Source organism: Ursus americanus, chromosome 30 (assembly GCF_024610735.1).
Source record: "Ursus americanus isolate L20-20 chromosome 30, mUrsAme1.1.p, whole genome shotgun sequence".
Taxonomy (NCBI): Eukaryota; Metazoa; Chordata; class Mammalia; order Carnivora; family Ursidae; genus Ursus; species Ursus americanus.
The window spans coordinates 26811726-26834786 of NC_142156.1; the positions used below are offsets into that span (position 1 = coordinate 26811726).

The window sequence follows — 23061 nt, forward strand, 5'->3', positions numbered from 1 at the left end:
GAGGAGAGGCGCCGGCAGCGGGGTGCCCAGGGAGGGAGGTCTGGGGGGCGAGGAGCAGAGGCCAGGGGGAGAGGAGGTAGGCCCAAAGCCCGCCTGGACGGGAGGAGGCGCGGCCCGGAGGGCGCGGCCGGGGGGTGGGGGCTCTGGAGGCGCTGGGGAGAGCGGGGGGCGGTGCGCGGTCCGCGGGGGCGGAGGGGGCGCGGTCGGGGAGGGCGAGGCTCGCGGCCATTGGTCGGGGCAGCCCGGATGGGGGGTGGAGAGCAGGCGGAGGGTCGAGTCCCGGGGAGCGCGCCGCGGGCCCGCAGTCGCCGCCGCGGTCCGAAGAGCCAGTGCCCCGAGCGCAGAGCCGGTGCCCGCCATGAGGGAGATCGTGCACATCCAGGCGGGCCAGTGCGGGAACCAGATCGGCACCAAGGTGGGCAGGGCACTGGGCTCCCTGCGGGTGGGCAGCTGGCAGGCCTAGGGTGTCGGGGCTCGACCCCTCGGTGCGGGCGCCCGCTGCGCACCCTCTGCGCGCCTCCGTCCTCGGAGCCCAGTCCTGGCCCGCGCGGCACCCGGGAAGTGCTCGAGGAGTGGCCCGCCCGAGGAGGGGGCGTCATAGCCAGGGACCCCCTGCCCCTCACCCCTATCCCCACCCCAGCTGGGAGCGGCCGCCGGCGGCTCAGGCGCGCCTGGAATTCGGCAGCCGGGCCCCGCGCACCCCGCCCCGCCGGGCCAGCCCTGGCGTGAGCCGCGGGGGAGGGCGCCCTAGGCTCCGGGTTCTGACCGTCTGTTCCCCCGCCTTGCCCTTCCCAAGTTTTGGGAAGTGATCAGCGATGAACACGGTATCGACCCAGCCGGAGGCTATGTGGGTGACTCGGCGCTGCAACTGGAGAGAATCAACGTCTACTACAATGAGTCATCCTGTAAGTAGTGCGGCGCCTCTGGGACCCCGCCCTTCCCCGTCCGACCCCGCAGTCCCCCTCCCAAACCCTCCGCCATCCCCGCCCGGACCCCGGTCGTCTCCGCCCGGACCCCGGCCATCTCCCCCTCACACCCTGACCACCCCCCTCTGGGACCCTAGCCATCCCGTCCCGGACCCTTGGCCACCTCCGCCTAGACCCCGGCCATGCCCCTCTTGGACCTCGGCCAACCCCCTCCCGGACCTGGCCTTACCTCCCTGGGACGCCGGCCTTCCTCCTCTGGGACCAACCTTCCCGGCTCTTCTCCGGCCGATCCAAGGTTGGCTCTAGGGATGCCGCCCTCGCGCGAGGGTAGTTTGCCCTCGGAAATTTTCCCGGGATATAGCAGGATGCCCGACTCCTTCGTCGCTTCCCCTGGGGCGGGAAATCCGCCGTCAGTTGCTTTCAAACAACCGAATTTGACCTATCACGGAGTCTGAACTCTTGAACTAGACAACCCGTTAGCGTGGTGAAATCACTTACTGGGTCAGGTCCGACTGCTTGTTTTGTTTTGTTTTTCAGTTTAAATGTATCTCTTAATGGAGATTCTTGGCTAAAAAATTGAAAGGCACCCCGTTAAATGACTTTTCTGACCTTGTACCAACCTCCAAAAGCACTTTATGCTCCCTGGAAGCTGAAACTACAATTTTGGATAATTGATAGAGTTCAGTAAAAATTCTAAGCTGTGGTTTATCCAAGTTTGGGAATAATATCACCTCTACCCTGGATATCTACATACGTATTGTGGCTACATGTATACATTATTTGTTACAGTTTTTATTATAAAAGTGATACGTGCCCCAAAAAAAAAACCAAAAAAACCCAAAAAAAAAACAAAAAACTAAGACTTTGAAAGAACACCCAGAAAATGCCAGCTACCCTTCCACGTGCATGACATATGTCCCAAGAAAGAATTACGCTGGTTTTTGGAGTCACTTGCTGTTTGTCCACACAAGAGTTGTGAAGAGCAGGTTACATCAATCACTGGGTTTTATTTATTCAGCAGCTAGAAGAAAAGGTCTGGACCAGCAGGACATAGAATATGAAATCTCTAGCTAGCACTGGAGAAAATTTCAGTTATACATTTGCACCTCTTGTTAACCCTTTGGTGCAGCTTATTAACTTCCTTTCTTCAATCTGGGTGTGTGTGCCACAGGACAGGAGTTGTAGGGCAGATCCTGTGTGCAATCCTATTAACCCCATCCTCCCTCAGAACAAGTTCCTGTCCAATAGGCAGGAAAATGTGCTTGCTAACAAAAAGGCTACACAGCAACGCTCGTTCATACATGAGAGTGTATCCCGGAAACAGCCCATGGGATCGTACCCATAACTAGCTGCTCAGACTACAGCTTGGATTCATGTATATGCGTGCCTGAGGGAGGTGCCCCAAAGTGGAAAGAATGTCAGAGCAACACAGTAATTTGCTGCAACAGATACAGTTTATTTCCATGGAGCTAAAAAGGTAGAACTTCCCAACAGGAAAGAGGTATCAGGGTAAAGTGGAAAATACAAAAGGCAGGAAGTCAGGAGACTTAACTTCTCATCCTGCTTATTCCTGGCACTTCCTCTGCCCATTCATGCTTGGGCTGGTTTCCTCACCGGAACAGCTTCAGCTGGGCTTGTGTTCCCTCAGGCCCCTCCCAGTGCTCATGTTCTGGGATCCTAAGAAAGTCCGTGTTCTGGACCTAAGAAAGTCTGTCTCTGAAGAAACCCTGCTTCCTACCATCCAGGCTGCTGTGCTGGGGGGATTTGCTATGGAGCAGTCCATCACTCTGGAGACCAGAAAGTGACCCTTGGGGGTGGGCTTTGTTCTCTTCCAGCTCAGAAATACGTGCCCAGGGCTGCCCTGGTGGACTTGGAGCCGGGCACCATGGACAGTGTGCGGTCTGGGCCTTTCGGGCACCTCTTCCGGCCAGACAACTTCATCTTCGGTGGGTTCCATCTCTCCTGCTTCCTTCTGCCTCTTTCTGTTTTTTTCACACATCAAACTAATTTATGTGCAAGATTAAAAGACAAAAGCTTAGGATGGAAATCAGCAGTCCCCAGTGTCATGACAGGGTGCTGCCCCTTTCAGTTCTTGACTTTTCTTTAGGAATTACTTTCTCTGCATCTCTAAATGAAATGTTTGTATTGATAGTTATCGGTTTAACAGATTTTGTAGACATTAACTTCTTTCTTCCCCTTATAAATTATCATAATATGATGATAATCATTTGTTTTGGTTCCTAAGTTGTTCATCTTTTTTTTTTTTTTTTAAGATTTTATTTATTTATTTGACAGAGAGAGAGACAGCCAGCAAGAGAGGGAACACAGGCAGGGGGAGTGGGAGAGGAAGAAGCAGGCTCCCAGCGGAGGAGCCTGATGTGGGGCTCGATCCCAGGACCCTGGGATCACGCCCTGAGCCAAAGGCAGATGTTTAATGACTGAGCCACCCAGGCGCCCCCTAAGTTGCTCATCTTTTAATTGCAATGTGTTTATACCTATATTTCTCTTTCATTGCCTATAGACAGTTACTCTGCTTTCTTCCCAAAGGCTGGCACCGTATGAATTTGTTTTGTTAGAACTGGGCAAATCCTTCCCTCCCTTCCTCCACCTAAGACATGGTGAAGGCCCTGCCCCTCTGCACTCTCCCGAAGAAAACTACGTCACATTAAATGAAGTGGCACCGTTAGTAGTACCAGCCTCCATCACCCTGGAGCCATGGTTTATAGAGTCAAGGTTACCAGACAAAATACTCAAAGGAGGAATATCCAAAATATGCAAGAAGAGACAGAATCCTGAAAGATTTTATTGGTACACGAACTGATGACTCTAGTAGAGCCAGGCCATGACCTGTTATAAAGGGGGCTCCGCAGGATGAATGTTCATAAAGTTTATGAATCCTTTGGGTCTTGTCCCCTTCCCCGTCACCATGACAACCTACACAACCAACGGGACAGGCAACATTTCTGATACTAAGTTGTTCAAGCATTGGGCCTTGATTGGCCCCAAGCAAAACCTCTTCTGGACCCTGCAGCCCAATGTGGTAATCACTAGCCACATGTGGCTATTTAAAGTTAATAGAAATGATCTAAAATCAATTCACTTCCTCAGTTGTACTAACTACATTTCAGGTGCTCAATAATTAGATGTGGCTAGTGGCACCGTATTGGAGATCCAGAACAGTTTTAGCCGGTTCTAGTGCAGCCCGTTCTGTTGGATAGCAGTGCTCAAGGCCTTAATAGAGATACTCTACTAAATGAGGGGAATGAGGAGAGGAAATGGAAAGGCACCACACGAACACGAGGCCATTCATAACCACTTCTCCCTTAGGAGCCAAGGTAGAGCCTACAGGACTTGAAAGTGGCAGATTTGAAAGTGTTCCGTTCGACAATCGTATTTTACTGTTAGGTACCACACATTCACTTGTGTTCTTTCTCAAAAACTGCCAATGTAATTGAGTAAGAAATGTGCCTAGAGAGAAAAATACTACTTAGACACAGAAGTACCTCAATCAAAAACAAACACAATTTCGGTGCCCGTAAAAGGTAAAGAGTCTTACAAGGAAATGAGAGACTCTTAAGGCCGATCCATGGCTTAAAGTTACGGTGGTATAGAAATGAAATCGATCAAAGATGTACTTTCCAACCCCTTCCTCAAAAGGCACCAGATAGAGACGATCTCATTGAGGGTAGCAGATAATCCTCTACTATTTAAGCCCTATGTATCTGGAGTATCTCCTACACAGTTAGTGCTTGATAAGTATTAGCAACATCCTAGGAATGCAAGGATGGTTCAACGTTGAGAAGTCAGCTAATAGATTAAGAGAGACAACATCTTAATAGGTCCCAAAAATACTTGATAAAATTCAGTATGCATTCCTGACTTGTAGAGGACAAAAACCCTATGTGCAAGCTGGAAGTAGAAAGATACTTCCTCTGTTTAAGAATTCTCTACCAAATCCATAGCAACGTCACACTCACTGGTGAAACATTAGAAGTATTCCAGGCAAAGTCACATGTGAGAAAGAGATGTCCATTGTCTTTACTATTGTTCCATGTTTTGAAGGTTCTAGCCAGTGCTCGAAGACCAGAGAAAGAAAAGAGATACAGGTCATTTAAAGGAAAAGACAGAATTGTTATTCGAAGGTGGAATGATTCTCTTGGATTTTCCGGATAGGCTATCCAATGAACAGTGATTGGCACTTATAAGACCTCAATAAGGCAGCCAGACCCAAGATAAAGACTCAGACGTTATTGCTATGGGGTGACCAACTGTCCTGATTTGCCTAGGACTGGGGGTTTCTCAGGACACTACCTGCTCAGTGCTGAAACTGGTAATAAGTTGATCTTCTTAAAGGCAATAATCAAGTATAAAATATAATGGGAAAATATCCTCTTCACAGTAGCAATGAAAGTTATAAATACGTAGGGACAACATTTACTAGTAGTTGGGAATGAGGAGGAGTCCTTAAAACAGACATTTTTCTCCCGACAGACTGGGTGGTACTTGAAAAACCAACAGCTAGCATGGGTGAGGTGGTTTGGGAGACCGAGTTGTACATTGTCAGAGATCAGCTTAATGGATTCAGCAAATCAGGAATTTTGATTCAACAGCTTCAGTTCAAGGAATTTGTCTTAAAGAAATGGTTGCACATGCATCATGGACATTGTGTATTGGTTTCTAGAAGAGCTGAACCCCTTTGCCCGCCCCTGCCCCCTTGCCCTCACCAGTTGGCGTGAGTCCCTGTCAGTTCAATGGACTGCTCCCTCAGCACCTGTGATGGAGACTTGATTCTATGTGCCCCGAAGGAAAAAAGGACGACTCCCCCATGGCACTGATCTTGACACAGATCAATGCCATCTTTCTCTTACTAAGTGGGCATAGATTTTTAGCAGCTGTAGACCTTGCATGCACCACTCCACTGGGTTACTGAGTTCAGGTCACCAAAAAGAGAGCACTGAATGGGGAGAAGGGAGACTTGGTGGCTAATTTCAGGTCTGCCACCTCTGCTGTTATCAGTTCCCTTCTTGGGGCTCTTTCAGCTTCATTATCTGAGGAATGAAGGGCCCCCAAGCATGCAGGCTTCTGTAAGAATCTGAGGGAAGCAAGGGCCCGTCTCCCCCGCGCGCACAGAAATACGCCTCCACATAGAAAGCTGCTCAGCTTCTGCCCTTGAACGTTGAACTGATGTTTGGTAAGACTCTGCGACGTTTCTTGAACCTGAATTACAGTTGGCTGAATCTACCTCAGTACACGTTACCAAACAAAATTAACAGATTTCATCATTAAGAAAAGTATACAGTTGACCCTTGAACAACACATGGGTTTAGGGGTGCTGACCCCCTGCACAGTCCAAAATTTGCTTATAATTTTTGACTCCCTGAAAACTTAACTGCTAATAGCCTGCTGTTGATTGGAAGTCTTACCGACAACGTCAACAGTTGATTAACACCTATTTTGTCTGTTCTCTATATATTCCATGCTGTATTCTTACAATCAAGTCAGCTAGAGAAAAGAAAATGTTACTAAGAAAATCATAAGGAGGAGAAAGTACATTTACGGTTCTGTACTTATCAAAAATCTGTGTATAGGGGCGCCTGGGTGGCGCAGCAGTTAAGTGTCTGCCTTTGGCTCAGGGCGTGATCCCAGCGTTCTGGGATCGAGCCCCACGTCAGCTCCTCCGCTATGAACCTGCTTCTTCCTCTCCCACTCCCCCTGCTTGGGTTCCCTCTCTCACTGGCTGTCTCTGTGTCAAATAAATAAAATAAAATCTTAAAAAAAAAAAAAAGAAATACAGGAAATGGAAAAAAACCTCTGAACTTGGCAAATCTGTATGAATTGTCAGTCTAAGAAAAGAGAAACTTGCACCCCCAGAAACAGGACTCACACATAGAGAAACCTGAAGACCCAATATTAAAATACAACTCAGTGAACCCCGTTCCCACGGGGAGGGGCGGTTAGTTGACACACACACGCACGCGTGCACACACACACACACAGGTGCCCCTTATTGCTTCTTGAGAGAAAATAGAAAAACATTATCTAATTGTATCCAAATGTATAACTAATTATATATAATATACACATGTTCACAGGCTTCGTGGAACCCTGTTATGTTTGATTTCTTACAGTGGGTGGTAGGTGTGTAGATATTAAGTCTGTTTCATAGCTTTTACATCGGTTAGTCTGTCCTGACAAATGTCGGCACGGCTGAGGCGGTGGCTCTTGTTGACGCGCTCGCTGGAGAAGGTTTCTGACAGGACCCTGGAGGCCACACGCCTCCCTCGCCTCACCTGTCTCTCACCCAGCCTCCCCTCAGCCACCACTCCTGTGCAGCCGGACCTGTGGAGCTTTCTGGTTTTTTGGAAGATTTTTTTATTTATCCATTAGAGAGAGAGAGAACGAGCAGAGGAGAGGAGCAGAGGGAGAGAGAGAAGCAGAGGGAGAGAGAGAAGCAGACTCCCCGCTGAGCAGGGAGCCCAACGTGGGGCTCGATCCCAGGACCCTGAGATCATGACCTGAGCTGAAGGCAGACACTTAACCCACTGAGCCACCCAGGCGCCCCATGTGGAGCTTGTTAAAGAGTCTTTATGACACAAAAAATATACCCGAAAAGAAAAAGGCTTTACGAGATTGGATCAAACTATTGAAGTTGTGCAAAGCTGGTTTCTCGTGGCAGCAGCTTCACTGATGGTGGAAGTTTCCTTTGGTTTAATTTACTTGAACTGAACACTGAGAGGGCCCAAGAATGGTCTGGTCTCATCTTTCTAGCTGTCAATAAGTGGGACAAAAAAGATTAAGAACAAATGCACACAGACCTACGGTGACCATTTAATGATCTAAGCCACTGCCCTTGTAAACCTTCAAGAATGTTAGAAACGGCATCTGGCTTTGAAGCTGCCTCTAGGATTGCTTCTTGTAGCTGCTGCTTTGTTAGGATATGCATCCCGATTTTTGATTCAGAATATTTTAAAATTTTAGCAGATTGTGCTGATGTGAAATAGCTTTAATAGTGATTTTTATTTTATTTTATTTTTTTTATTTTTTAATGATTTTTTATTATATTATGTTAGTCACCATACAGTACATCCCCGGTTTCCGATGTAAAGTTCGATGATTCATTAGTTGCGTATACTTAATAGTGATTTTTAAAGCCAACACTGAGGTGCCTGGCTGGCACAGTCGGTAGAGCATGCAACTCTTGATCTCAGGGTCGTGAGTTCCAGCCCCACACTGGGCGTGGAGCCTACCTACCAAAAAAAAATTAAATCTAAAGCCAATACTATTTTTTTTTAAAGACTTTATTGATTTGACAGAGAGAGAGACAGCCAGCGAGAGAGGGAACACAGCAGGGGGAGTGGGAGAGGAAGAAGCAGGCTCCCAGCAGAGGAGCCCGATGTGGGGCTCGATCCCAGAACGCCGGGATCACACCCTGAGCTGGAGGCAGACGCTTAATGACTGCGCCACCCAGGCGCCCCAAAAGCCAACACTATTTTTAATTAAGAACCAGGAATTGTTTCAATGAATGCTTATTTTGTTAAAATAGCATGCTTGTTTTGGGGAATGGAGAGGTGTCCAGAGTGTATAACCACAGTATATTGTTTGAGGACACAGTTGTTTTTAAGTCATTCTCTATTTAATGAAAGCGGCAGAATTGCCTAGGAGATGGGTCAGCCCCCAGGGGCTTCAGAGCTCCCTGTTTCCGAGTTGGTCAATTACAGTAAACCAGTGTCGTTCCAGCTCTAGGTATGGTTTAAAGTGGCTTTTAAAAAAACACTGACTTGAAGTAATGTATAATTTTAAAAGGGAACGTTATCTGCGTTTAAGTTTTGAACATGAATATACTTAAACCTTTTTCTTGACGCATTGCTGGTTGAATTGCTGGTTGCATAGCAGTTGTGCGCAGAGACAGTGGGCGAGAGTTTTGCGGGAGACACCGGAGTGCCAGAAAGCCTCTCTCTGCTCCTGTAACTTTCCCTTCCAGACTTGGGGCTAGAGGGGCTCAGGGAGCACTTAATCCCTCCCCGGATGGGAGCGAGAGGTAAACCAGAGGGTGGGCTGAGAACCCCTGGGGACCTGTTGCAACCCGCCTGCGGGAGCTTGGAGATTGCAGCCTTGTGTTCTATGGTCCTGAGCCGCTGAACGATGTCACAACAGCGCATTACAGAGCATGTTCAACTCATGACCCCCAAATATTTAACTGGGAACATCTGTTGCTAGGAGACGGTGGCAAAATATTTTCAGAAGTCACTGGCTTCTTCCTTTTGTCAAGAGCAGAGAAAACCTCCCGGCTTAATCACGCTGTAAATACTGAGGCAGCCGCGTGAGCCGTGGGAGCCGGGGGAAGAGTCAAGTTCGGGAGCTGGCCTTGCTGTGGCTGCATGTCTGCCTGAAGCTGCCTATTTGTTGTCCGTTGCTGGGTTCTACTCTGTTCTATAGCATTTTTAAAAAAGATTCTATTTATTTATTTGAGAGAGAAAGAGAGAGAAGGGGCAGGGAGAGAGGGAGAGGGAGAAGCAGGCTCCCCCCCGAGCAGGGCTCTCCTAGATGCTGGGGTCATGACCTGAGCCGAAGGCAGACGCTTAACCGACTGAGCCACCCAGGCGCCCCTCTACTCTCCTTGCCTCTTTTTGACAATCGCACTCGCGTTCTTCCCTTTGTGAAGGTGTGCGAGTCCTACCCCGAGCTGTGTGAGCGAGGCTAGCCCTGCTCTCGTTCCTCCCTGAGCCTCTGGTGCCTGTGGCTGGGCCACTGCGGGCTGGGTTGGGTGGGGAGGGGTGGCACGAGTTAGTGGGGGGCACAGGAAGGACAATGGCTATTTCTGAGTCAGCTGGGCTGGAAAAAAGAGAATCTCTGTGGGAGAGAACGCAGTCACCTCCTAGACAAGGAGATGGCCACCAGAGAGGGCCACGTGGCCAGTGCCCTCGGGGGAAGCCGCAAGCATGGAGGGGCTTGCTGCTGCCCAGCCTGGGCCCCTGGTGGAGCCACGGTGCCGCCGTGCCCATCATCCTGGGGCCTTTGAGCAGATGGGACAAAGACAACAGGAGTGAGAGGCTGAGCTCCCTTGTGAGGTGGGGCTGAGACAGCTGAGCAAGGGCCAGCTATGTCTCATTCCGTTGGGCAGCTCGGCACTCCTGGACCTGTCACTATGGAATATTTAATTGGGCTTAGTGTTTTCATCATGAAGTTAAAACTGCACATGCTTTCTTCAGACCCACAAGTATGCAGTATAAAAATGCAGCCTCCTCATCCCTTGTACAGATGACCCTGGGATTTTATTCCCTGGGGATAACTAGTGCTGTACACGGTGCCCGGTCTCTTCCCATGTACACATGTACTTGTGTGTGTGCGTGCACGCGCACACACACACACACGCACGGGAAGGCAGGCAGGCAGCTGAGTTGGTTTTCAGAAAATGTAATCATGTTACACATCCCATTTTGCGGCTTTCTGACAAGTTCTTCAACATAACTGGGACATCCCTGTGACTGTCACAGTGCCTTTCTGCTGAGTGGGTGTCCTCGTGTAGAAATGCCCCCACTTACTGATATTTTTAAAACTTCCCTTAAAGCCATGTTTTCATATTTTAATTTTCTCTTATCATAAGAGACATGCTTGTTTAGTTAGAATGTTATAAGCAGTATGTAGTGTTGAAACTTAACTACCCTACTATCCCATCTTTCAGAGACAGCCACGATTATTAGTTCACTGTGCGTTTCTCCAGCTCATTTCTTTTTTTTTTTAAAGATTTTATTTATTTATTCGACAGAGATAGAGACAGCCAGCGAGAGAGGGAACACAAGCAGGGGGAGTGGGAGAGGAAGAAGCAGGCTCATAGCAGAGGAGCCTGATGTGGGGCTCGATCCCAGAACGCCGGGATCACACCCTGAGCTGAAGGCAGACGCCTAACAGCTGTGCCACCCAGGCGCCCCTATGCCACCCAGGCACCCCTAGCTCATTTCTGAAATGCATTTTATATGTTTTAACAAAGTTTAAAATGTCCGGTTTGCTAGTTAGATAAGACACTTACGTGGCCCAGGACTCAGAGGGAACAAGAGGGTGTATAGTGAAAAGGTGGTCTCATTCCAACCCCAAGCTGGTGCCCACCTAGGCTCCTTCCCAGAGGCAGGACTCTAGGATTCCTGTGGTCATTCTGGGACACACATACAATGACAGCCAGCTGCATACACCATTTAGTACTTTGGGTTTTTCCCCCCCCCTTAGCAATATACTTTGAAAATCTTACCATCTCAGTGCCAGGGCTGATGGCTGCTCATCTTCCTTTGCATAGAAACCATCGTTGATTTAACCAGGCCTCTGTTAAAAGATATTTAGGTGGTTTCCTTTTTTCTTTACTGCTCCTCAGCACATATGTGTCTACATGTCATTTTCCACATGTGCCATATACCCGTCTAGGCAAATTTACGGAAGTAAAACTGCTGAGCCTCAGGGGACTAATCTTGGTAGATCCGCTCAGTTCTCCACAGAGGCTAGTCCTCGTTGTGCCTCCCCCACAGCCCCAGTATATGGAGGGGCCTTTCCCCAACTCTGGCCAACAGGCTTTGCCGGCTTTCCGATCTCTGTCAATTTCACAGGGGAGAAATTGAATCTCTTTTAATGTACATTTCTCTTAGGAATGCATCAAATGTTTGTTATTTGAATTTCCTTCCCTGTGAACCGTTTATATCCTTTGCCTATTTTCCTAAAGGTTACTGTTTTCCTGGGGCGCCTGGGTGGCCCAGTCTGTTAAGTGTCTGCCTTCAGCTCAGTTCATGATCCCAGGGTCCTGGGATTGAGCCCCATGTCTGGCTCCCTGCTCTGTGGGGAGTCTGCTTCTCCCTCTGTTCGTCTTCCCTGCTCACGCTTGCTGTCTCTCAAAAATAAATAAATAAATAAATCTTAAAAAAAAAAAAAGTTACTGTTTTCCTTACTCATTTGTAGGACTTCTTTAGGTATTCAAGGAGGATATGCCTTTGTATGTGACACAAGTCATTAGTAGTCAGTACATTTTAAACTTACTGAAGAGCCACAGGATTTTGGTTGTTTTTCTTGTTTTACAGATTTCCACCTAACACCCACAGTGTTTAGCACTGATAAATACTGTAGAAAAAGCAAGGAAATTTGAGATAAGACCCATTCCTCCAAAAATAGGCCCTTGTGTAAGGCCACACCCACAGCACACCGCAGAATCCAGGGGGGGCCAGCAGCAGGGCTCAGTATGAAGACCCCAGCCCGAAGTGCACGAGTGCCTCCCATCTGCTTGTCTCACCTGATTTAGCACTGGGCCACTCTCGGGAGGCAGTCGGAGTGGTGTCACTGCTTTCCCACTCAGCTCCCCACTGGTGTGCCCTGTGTCTGGTATGCACCTGCCTGCCCAGGGCAGAGAAGCTGGTCGCTGGATGGTGGTTGTGCATTGTTGCCACCAGCTGGGTGTAGACAAAAACCAAGTGAACATCTTTGGAGTAAGTGGAGAGAGGTCCATACAGTAGGATTCCAGCCCTGTCTTAGCTCTGAGCAGAAGGGCAAACAGCCCTGGCATCTGTTTCCTCTCGTTTTTTATGTCCACTTGACACAATCAGATCGGCTGCCAGCTCCTACAATGCATCCTGGTCCTTTTCACCCAATACATAGGGAACGTTTGAAAGGGATGCTGATGAATTTATTTTTTAATTATTTATGCATTCTTTTTAGAACTAGATTTGATATACACCCATTTACTAAATAAACAATGCCTTTTAATAATCTTCTTTCTTCTTAAATAACTTATAATTTTGGCTATAAATTACATTGCTTTGTTACCAGTTAAAATAATGGGCAACAGCAGTGCCTTGTTTTTATAGTTTATTACTAAATAGATATATTATGTCTCACCATCAGAGGGGCAAAGCCAGGCACGGAGGTGGGGGAAGGGGACCATGTTCATCATGAGCTCGAGGAGGTCAGCATTGAACATCGACTTTACTGCTTTTATAATTTACCCTACAGTGTGCTCGAGTGTAGTTCTAAGTGGTTTTTCTAATAATCCTTGAAATGTGTATTAACGTATTGATTTGGATTGAAAAAGTCATGTTTTTCTGACAAAGTAAGTCCGGGGCGCCTGGGTGGCTCAGACAGTGAAGAGTCTACCTTCTGCTGGGGTCATGATCCCAGAGTCCTGGGATCCAGTCCCACGTTGGGCTCCCTGCTCAGCAGAGAGTCTGCTTCTCCCTCTCCCTCTGCTGCTGCCCCTACTTGTGCTTGCTCTCTGCCAAATAAATAAATGAAATCTTTTTTTTAAAAAAGAAAGCAAGTCCAGTTTGGAGGATTGCTCTTATAATTAGGACTGTCTTTGCCAATTAAGAGTATATGGCTTACATTTTTTATAACCTCAATAAGCTAAGCTTCAACCTAAAAATTCTTTCCAGTAAAAACATATTTAAAACATTTAATTAAAAAATCCTATTGGCAAAAGTGTATTGGAATTAATATTTCCATTTTCCCAACTCTTTCCAAGGCTATTAGATTAAGACAAGTGCCTCTCAGTAAAAGAGGCAACATCTGGGTAAGTCCTGGTGGCAAAGCCTCTTGATTTCTTCCAGAAACAGAAGAGAAGGATGAGCTAACTCAGGTTGTTTCCAATGCTGCTTTCCATAGAATTGAGTTTGGGGCTTAAAGATGTGTTTTTTTCATCACCGTCTTAAAAGTATGAATAAGAGTGAGCTGCCCCCCATCCCCGTGCCGACCTACTGAAATTGTACGCCACTCTTGTGCTTTGTCCCAGGACAAACGGGCGCAGGCAACAACTGGGCGAAGGGGCACTACACGGAAGGGGCCGAGCTGGTGGATTCGGTGCTCGACGTGGTGAGGAAGGAGTGTGAGCACTGCGACTGCCTGCAGGGCTTCCAGCTCACGCACTCGCTGGGCGGGGGCACGGGCTCCGGCATGGGCACGCTGCTCATCAGCAAGATCCGCGAGGAGTACCCCGACAGGATCATGAACACCTTCAGCGTCATGCCCTCGCCCAAGGTGTCCGACACGGTGGTCGAGCCCTACAACGCCACCCTGTCGGTGCACCAGCTGGTGGAGAACACGGACGAGACGTACTGCATCGACAACGAGGCGCTGTACGACATCTGCTTCCGCACGCTCAAGCTGACCACGCCCACCTACGGCGACCTCAACCACCTGGTGTCGGCCACCATGAGCGGCGTCACCACCTCGCTGCGCTTCCCGGGCCAGCTCAACGCCGACCTGCGCAAGCTGGCCGTGAACATGGTGCCCTTCCCGCGCCTGCACTTCTTCATGCCCGGCTTCGCGCCGCTCACGGCCCGCGGCAGCCAGCAGTACCGCGCGCTCACCGTGCCGGAACTGACGCAGCAGATGTTCGACGCCAAGAACATGATGGCCGCCTGCGACCCGCGCCACGGCCGCTACCTGACCGTGGCCACAGTCTTCCGGGGCCCCATGTCCATGAAGGAGGTGGACGAGCAGATGCTGGCCATCCAGAACAAGAACAGCAGCTACTTCGTCGAGTGGATCCCCAACAACGTCAAGGTGGCCGTGTGCGACATCCCGCCGCGCGGCCTCAAGATGGCGTCCACCTTCATCGGCAACAGCACGGCCATCCAGGAGCTGTTCAAGCGCATCTCGGAGCAGTTTTCCGCCATGTTCCGGCGCAAGGCCTTCCTGCACTGGTTCACGGGCGAGGGCATGGATGAGATGGAGTTCACAGAAGCAGAGAGCAACATGAACGACCTGGTGTCAGAATACCAGCAGTATCAAGAAGCCACCGCCAATGATGGCGAGGAAGCTTTTGAAGACGACGAAGAGGAGATCAATGAATAGAGGCGCATTCCAGTCTCAGACACCACAAATCAGATGTTGGCTCTCTAACTCTGGAGCATCGTGACCCTGATGGCCACTACATGGTGCTCTGCTCTAAATATGTGGGTCTAGGCCTCTCACCAGTGCGACAAAATCGCACTACCAGTCATCTGGAAGGAAGAGAGTACATCGGAATAGCAGAGAATCGGCAGTCCTACCCAATCAAAAGATCCCTCCACAGATTTTCTACTGGAGGACTTGAAACAAAAAAGGGGCCATCAGCGAAGGGCTAAAAGAATTGACCTCCCCTTCTGTCAAGAATTTCAGCCATGCTGAAAACAGGGGTTTTCATCCTTTGTGATGAAACCTGAAGCTGTGCAGTGTTGCCTTATATTGAAAATGCAATCTGGAACTTTAAAACACCCTATTCATAATAAAACACTAAAACCGATTCTTTGCCTCTTCCAGCCTGTTTCCCTGATAGATTTGTTTGTGTGGTTATAATAGTTACTTGGGTACCTTGTCTCTTTCTGGGGTGAACTGCCCCTGCCACTCAGTGAATGAACTCAGAGGAAAGGCTTTCCTTCAACCCAGACCTTCAGGGTGGCAGCCAGAATTCTCCTGAGCATCAGAGTAGCACACACGTAAATAAAAGCCGGTTGTCCCCTTTTGCAATTGGGGGGACAGTCTTTCATCTTCCAGCTTCATGTCCTGGGCTAGTTCCGCCTTCCCTAACAGCTGGGCAGAGATTTGCCGGAGGAGCTACGGAAAATGACCTTCAGGCTTCCAGCCAGATCCAGGGGGACGTGCAAGCTCTTGGTGGGTGAGTGGGGAGCTGGCAGGGCCAGCTCCGAGGGCTGTGTGCTTCCTTCAGGAGTGCTCAGGCTCAGCGCCGAGGTTGAAGGCTATTTTCTATATAACAAATCAGCACTTTACAGTTTCTGTAACTTGACACAACTTCTGTTAAGAGGTCTTGTAAAGTCAAACTCCGTAGGACATGACCAGGCTAGTCCTACTAGTAATTAGCAGACATTGCTGTTCACCAGTGTTTCTGGTTTCTTTCTTTCTGCCCCTTTGAAGTTAGCTGTGAACGTGACTTTGGCCAAAAGAATGTGAATAGCACGTCACTTCCAGGTCGAAGTGTCTAAATGCTAGTTCTGGACCCTCAACTCTTGACTCTGACGGATTCCTCCAGTAACTGCTGAGCACAGCCCCCTCTGACCTTTGTTGGACAAGGAAGGAGCGAGGAAGAAATGACTGTCATTTGGAGCTATTTGGATCTGGGGTTACCCCACAGTATAACCTAGCTCCCCCACCTGACAGAAGGCCCGAGCTCTGTGATGCCATGGCTTACACCCAATAACTATTCTGTGCTGAGCCCCAACCTTGGGAAGACAGGGAATCACTAAAGACCATAGCATGACTTGAACTGTGGTGAAAACAGGCCCCATTTCTGCAGAAATCGGAACTATCCTTTGTGAGACCACAGTAAAAATAAGTATCTTATCATCCACATCTAACCTGGAAATATGCTAAGTTTGGCTGACCTTGGGAGAGAGAAAGGATGAGTGCTGTGAGCCGCTGGTGTGAGTCAGGCTCCATGAGGGAGCCAACATGAGCATTGCTCACCGCAGTGCTGTGGGCCTCCTTGTGCAGAGCAGGAAACCCGAGGACGGCTGTGGTAGCTATTCCAGGCCATGCTGGCTGCCTTCTAAGACTCCACAAGCTTGAATTAGAAATGCAGACTTGAGTTACCATCTGACCAACCACCTCATGCACAGCTTTGTCTCTTTCCTTACTGAATCAAACCTGACTCATGTTTGGCACCACCCACTTCATTCCACTCAGGAGGCCTCGCAGCCAAGGCCTACCAGACTCCTGCACTTGCTGGCGCCTCTCCCTGCAGTGGCATGAGGAAGTACAGTCTCCTCACTGTCTACGGATTGCGTGGGGAACAGCACACTGACACCCTGACGGCCAAGTGAATCATACAGCCTTCAAACAATTCTTCCCTGAATCACCTCCCACAAACATCCTCTGAGGAAGAGACGCAGTCAGTGTGTTACCTCTGCAGGTCACTGGGCAGAGCAGCTGAGAGACTGCAGTATGAGCGGAGGGAGGCTCCCATGCTCCTGGAATACTGAGTTCCGGCGTCCACACAGATGGTTCTGCGGTCCGGTGAGCTGGAGCTCGGCATCTCTGGGCCACCTGGAGGCGTGGTCCCGGGACAGAGCAGCCTGCCCACGCCGCCTCCTTCCCCAGCGGTCCAGTGCTGCTCCCAGGATGCCATCGGAATCTGCCTCAAGTCTGAGAAGCCGTCGTTCCCACAACATACTTAACTGCATCAAGAACACACAAGGCAAGCTGAAATAACAGAGCCACGTGATGGCCTGGGACAGCCGCCGGACCTGCTATGATCAGTGACTGCCAGACCCAGCTGCCAGGACCAACGTCTGGTCATGACCAGCCTAGTGACCAGCCTTACATGCCCAGATGTACCTGATGCCATTATCACTGATTCTTGCACTGACTTTGTATTAATGTACTTTATATCCAGAATTCATCACTCCAGAATGTACGAATCTAGAAGTTACCAAGCCTCTTGTGGGAGCTGGTAAGAACCAGCAGGACTGAGGTTTTGAAGGATTCCTCTCTCCCATCAGAACACTTAATTCCTTTCCATTATGTTTCCTAAAAGAAAATACCGCAAGCATACAACAGTAACCCTTTGTTGAGTTCAGAAGGAAAAAAGTACAGTACACTTTATTTCTGATGTAAAGAAGCCGTATTTACATAATACATTCATGTTTGTAGGTATGCTACAGCTCTCCATAGAAAACCATTCCATTAAAACAGCAACATGTGATCTGGATTCAATCTTTGAAATATTAAGTCAAATTAAAATATCCTTATCAGGACTCCAATGTAATTTCACAGCTCATCCACAGAGGGAAACTCTGAAGGGAAATAGGAATGAAGAGTGGGTGATGGAAAGAGAAAAATACACCTCTCCCCCACGGGCAAGCCTCCACGGATGGTCGATTGATCCCCGACACACATCAGCCGGCACCACGGATGGCAGAGGGAGCGGCGCTGGGTGCCCTCTCCACGCTCCCAGCCACTGTCTGAGAGCCTGGCGGGCTCGGGGACACATTCTCCTGGGCCTTTAGAAAGTCACCCTGACACCCAGGCAGTGACTTCAGAGGCTGAGGACTAAGGACTCCTCTTCCCACCATCTCAACCAGGTCAGCAGATGGTTGTGATTAACCCCGCAGTGCCCTTATTCCTCTGAGAAAGCCAGAGTCGACCACGAAGCCACAAGCTAAAATGGTCTCCCTTCTCGGATCTGGTTGGCGATTTTCTCATCCTGGGGCTCCTCTTTCTCCTTTTCCCGTTCTTTGTTCCAGTCCTTAAGGCCCTCTGGAAGCGAAGTGTCCTCATCCAAGCTGCCAGTGCCTTCTACAAATTCTTCATAGGTAGATTTTTCCGCAAATGGTCTGGGGCCCAAAAGTTCAACCATATCATTCTTATCTAACACTTCTTTTTCTAATAATAGAAGAGCAACCTGAAATACGAACAATTCCCATTAAACACAATTACTTCGCAAAGTTTTTGCAAAGCTAGTGATTTTTTTATTCATAGCTAACCCATTACAAACAGGATTTAAGACCGCTGAAAAAGATATGGACAAGGTCCCAGGATTTTAGAGTAAAATATACAAAATATTGGAAAAACAAATGTCCACCAGTAAGAGAGGAGCTAAATACATTTTGATACATTCACACAGTGAACAAGTATGCACCTGTAATGAAAAATCTGCTCTATATTCATCTTAGAGAGGCATGTTCAGTGAGAAAACGCAAGATGTACACCCCTTACCGTATGCTACATTTGCCTTTAAAAGGAGAGAAATATCTATCTTTTTATGTGCTTACATGTACACAAAGAAGTTCTGGAAGAACACATTACAAACTTATAGAAGTGGCTGGGAGGGCAATTTGAAGGAAAGGGTAGAAATAGGGTAAGCAAGAAATTTAAAAAGTTGTTAGTTGGAAAAGATAAAGACAAGGGCAGAGATACAAAAGGAAGCCAGGAAGGTTTATATGAACACATGTATCTTGAAGTTCTAGTCATTTCTATGCTTGAACCACAAATCTGACAGTGCACATCTTAACAGGACATCAGGAAAGGGACACCTGACCAACTACGTGTATGGAGGTGAGTAAGGGTGGCAGGGGAGCAAGACAATGGTTATCAGAGCGTCTGACCTTTACAAAGACAGCAAAGCAGGTTAAAATATCAATTGACCTCATAAAATAGATTTAGTTCCTAAGGTAACTCCCTACTTAGAAATTTGACTTACCTGCACTTTTACACTAGATGCCATGGTTTTAAGGATACCAAATAATAAAGCAATTTTATTCTGTTTTATCAATTTTAAAAAACGTTTTTATGGAATATTGCAAATATGCATAAAAGCGGAAAATGAATAACATATCCCCATGTAGCCACTATCAACAGTCCTCAAATTAGAGCCATTTTTGTCTCATCTACTCCCTAGATTACTCTAAAGAAAACCCCAGTCATATTTTATCCATATATATTTTGGTCTCTATTTCTAAGGGATAAAAACTCTTAAAAACCTAACCAGGTTATCTTCTTAAACCACCATTAATTCTTAATTTGCCTATTTACACAGTTGTGGGTAACCACTTACATTGCAGTAATATATTTTATTTAACCTAATATATCAAATGCAGTATCATTTTTCAAAAAGATTTATTTATTTATTTTTTATTTATTTTAGAGAGCGAGGAAGGGGGGAGGGGCAGAGGGAGAGGAGAGAGAGAGAATCTCAAGCAGACTCCAAGCTGAGTGTGGAGCCTGACACAGGGCCCAATCCCATGACCCTGAGATCAATGACCTGAGCTGAAATTAAGAGTTGGATACTCAACCAAGCCACCCAGGTGCCCCAAACACAGTATCATTTTAACTGCATTTAACTACATTTAACAAAGTAATGATAGAAACAATGAGATATTTTACATTCTTTTTTTTTTTTTTTTTTTTCATGGCAAGTCTTTAGAACCCTGTGTGCTCAGAGCACACTTCAACTGGGACTAGCCACATTCAACAACACAGGCTTGGTCAGAGGTTAATGGCAAGGGCTCTGCAGACAGAACACTGGTCCAAATCCTGGTCTTGCTGCTTATCAACTGCATGACCCTAAGCAAAGTTATTTAACCTCTCCATGTGCTCATTTCTTCTGTAAAATGGGATGATAATGTTTCAACCTCCTGAGGCTGCAGGGAGCTTTAGAGAAGTTTATACATCTTATGCAGTATCTGGTACACATGAGATGATGGGTGGATGCTAGCCGGTTACTCTTATTCTCCTAAAGCTTAGCCCTTATGTATTATCCTGTCTAGCAAAGGAGTAAACTGAGGCCCGGAATTTGGAGGACACTAGTCCAAGCAGCAAACTCTCCAGCCACGTCTCCTCTTGATGGCTCCCTATCTCCTGACTGGCTCAACATTACTCTTCACAGATTTTATTTTCTCAAATGGACCAAACAGTACTTCAGAACACTGCAATGTTTCAAGATCCTCACTCCGTTGAACCAATTTCCCTTTCCCAAACATGTCTTTGTTACCACTGTCAGTACATGCATCGTACATGCAGAAGGATAGGTAACTGGGTGAAACTCCCTGGACCTGTTTGGCATCTATGGCGTGCACCTGGAATCTTCCTCTTGAATCCGTGTATGCACACTGTCCTCCTGCAGCCAGGGGTCTTGAGTGAGCTCCTCCACTGTCTTCCATAGCTTAGGTCCTTCTTTTCCACAACTGGCTATGGGGGGACCACCAATAGATCCTATCTCCAGTCTGGACCTGCTGTACGTATTTCATTTGCAAATGCCCACTGCCTGTGTTCTCTTGGGTTCAAGAGTGACCCCCACCCCCTGTGTTTGCCACTAGGAGTCATCTCAAGGGCTTTCTTCTAGTTCACTCTGTGCATTTAACCAATCAACTTTTTTTAAACCAATCAGCTTTTTCAGATCTGCCTTTGCCCTACTTCCACTGCTAGCCCCAGCACCGTGTCAAGACTGTGAGACCCGCAGCAGCCTCTGAGCTGGTCTCTGCCACTCCCCCGGGCTGGCACACTGCCGCCACGCTCTCCTGCAAATGATGAACTTCATCGTTTCAACACTCTTTAAGGACGCCTTGCTATAAAACGAAGGGGCTGGATCAGATCATTTTGAAGGTCACTCTTATTTCTAAAACTGTGTTTCTAAACCTTCTAGCTAGCTTTTGAGAACCTCCGTACTGCAGCTCCCTCCCAACTATCCACTCAGCCTTGCCCTGCTCCCCACACACTTCCTGCTCCCCAGGCCTCCACGCCGCCATCTGCTCCCATCCTCAACTAGTTCACTATAATCTGACTACCCTTCTACATAAAATCTCAGTTCTATCTTCTATATGAAGCTTTCACCGACCACTCTGATCTTCCTCTCAGAGCTCGTGTGTGTGCTTTCCAGTGTGCAGGGCTCCCCGTCTCTCCGCCTGCACTGGGCACTTTTGTGAAAAGACATCTCAGATGCTTCTGGATTGCCTTACTGATGGAACAGCATATCTTGGAATATTCTTTTATCTGTGGCAATCCCTCCTAGAAGGCTTTCTCCTTTGTGCCTTAGGAATGTGGAATGTTCAAAGAAAAAAAATTCTAATTTGGGTTGCATGGATTCTGAATAATTAGTAGTTTACTGGATGCAAGAAATCCACTGAATTCAGAAGGAAGCCCTCCCTTTGGTAGGAGCTATCCTATGAAGTAGGACAGAAAACACGGAGCGTTATTTATTCGCAAAGCTCAAAATTAAACCAAAGGTAATTTTCATGTGCCAATTTCATGTGGGCTAGCTTTTATTTACACTTTCATCACTACCTGTTTATTCCAGAGGTGAAAGACAACGGTAAATTCCCATCAGTCCACTGTGCTCCTTACTGAGGCGTACGGGTAACACACACGGTAGGGGGAGGGCTGCCTCACTTGTGTATTTTGTGGTTATTAGCAGATTCCATTAATCCTGCACTCACATTCTAACAGCCACAAGTGCTGGGGCTGTGTCCTCCTTTTGCTCACTACTGCACTTCCACCGGCTCCGAGACAGAGCAGACACAGAATCAGAATGAAGAAAGGAACCCAAGACTTAGCCAGTTACAGGAAATGCTACTGTCTATAAACTAACCCAAATAGTCAATCCATCACTTTAACCCTTCTTTCTTTTTCTTTTTTTGGAAAAACCACGTGGAGAATTATTCATATGACTAGCACCTACCTTCTCCACATCAGCTTTCTTCTCTGTGAGGAGAGCCACTGTTCTTTTATAAGCATCATTAATAAGTATCCGTACTTCGTCATCTATCAGTCTGGCAGTGGCTTCGCTGTAAGGCTTCTCTAAAACCATATCGCCTTGACGTGGGAGATCAAAGGAGATTTGCCCAACCTTTTCATTCATGCCAAACTGAACAATCTGGAAAAGAATACATGGTTAGTGGTGGGCACTGGGTTCTGCTGACAGGCTGACTTATAAAATGACAGGGAGTTTTTATAATGGCATTAACTCTGCACACTTCACTGTAATACCTCTTTAACCTGGCACAATCTACATGGCAGCCCTGGGTTGGCTGAGTGGACAAGAGTGTTCTGTGCAGACAGTGCAGCAATGGATAGCATTTTAAACTACTCAACTAGGGACACAAGACAAGAAACCCATGGACAACATCTATGAGACCCGCAAGATACTTCTCCCTGCGTGAGGGCAAGGAGAGAAGCAAGAAGGATCCGACAGACCCAAGAGGATAAACCTGCCCTCCAGGCTCTTCCGGGAAAGGGCAGTGTGCCAACCTGAGAACAAGGGATCCTGGAAAAAGCGTGTGCATTTTCCTGTTACCTGAAGACATGGGGCCTAGCCCGGACCCTAGGAGCCCCCAAAACCAAAAAGCCCCACATAAAGAAGTTTCTGAAAGTAAAATCCAAATTGACTAGAAAAGAGAAGGCCCAGATGAAAGTGAGGAGTGGGAACAGAGCCAAGAGAACTCAGAAAGCAGGAAGCCACACTTGGTTTTTGTTTTTTTTTAATTAATTAATTTGAGAGAGAGCGAGAGAGCATGAGCTGGGGGGGAAGGGCAGAGGGAGAGGGAGAAGCAGACTCGCCGCTGAGCAGGGAGCCTGACGTGGGGCTTGATCCCAGGACCCTGGGGTCATGACCTGAGCCGAAGGCAGACACTCAACAGACTGAGCTGCCCAGGCGCCCCTCAAGTCTTTTTTAAAAAAG

The 23061-nt window shown here is 47.8% G+C and overlaps 2 protein-coding genes across 2 annotated transcripts in view; one reads left to right on the forward strand and one right to left on the reverse strand.

Moving 5' to 3' along the window:
• The first annotated feature begins 249 nt into the window (after window positions 1-249).
• TUBB6 (tubulin beta 6 class V) lies at window positions 250-15177 on the forward strand. Its single transcript, XM_045815095.2, has 4 exons — window positions 250-415; window positions 797-905; window positions 2762-2872; window positions 13684-15177. The coding sequence occupies exons 1-4, from the start codon at window positions 359-361 to the stop codon at window positions 14745-14747; spliced, it is 1341 nt and encodes a 446-aa protein (XP_045671051.1). The 5' UTR covers window positions 250-358; the 3' UTR covers window positions 14748-15177.
• A 2285-nt stretch (window positions 15178-17462) lies between these two features.
• AFG3L2 (AFG3 like matrix AAA peptidase subunit 2) overlaps window positions 17463-23061 on the reverse strand; it is a 45114-nt gene continuing 39515 nt past the window's right edge. The window contains exons 16-17 of the mRNA XM_045815094.2: window positions 22063-22257; window positions 17463-18291 (exon numbers count right to left, since the gene is read on the reverse strand). Of these exons, the coding sequence (XP_045671050.1) occupies window positions 18049-18291; window positions 22063-22257 (438 nt within the window). The 3' untranslated portion in view covers window positions 17463-18048. The remainder of the gene's footprint in view (window positions 18292-22062; window positions 22258-23061) is intronic.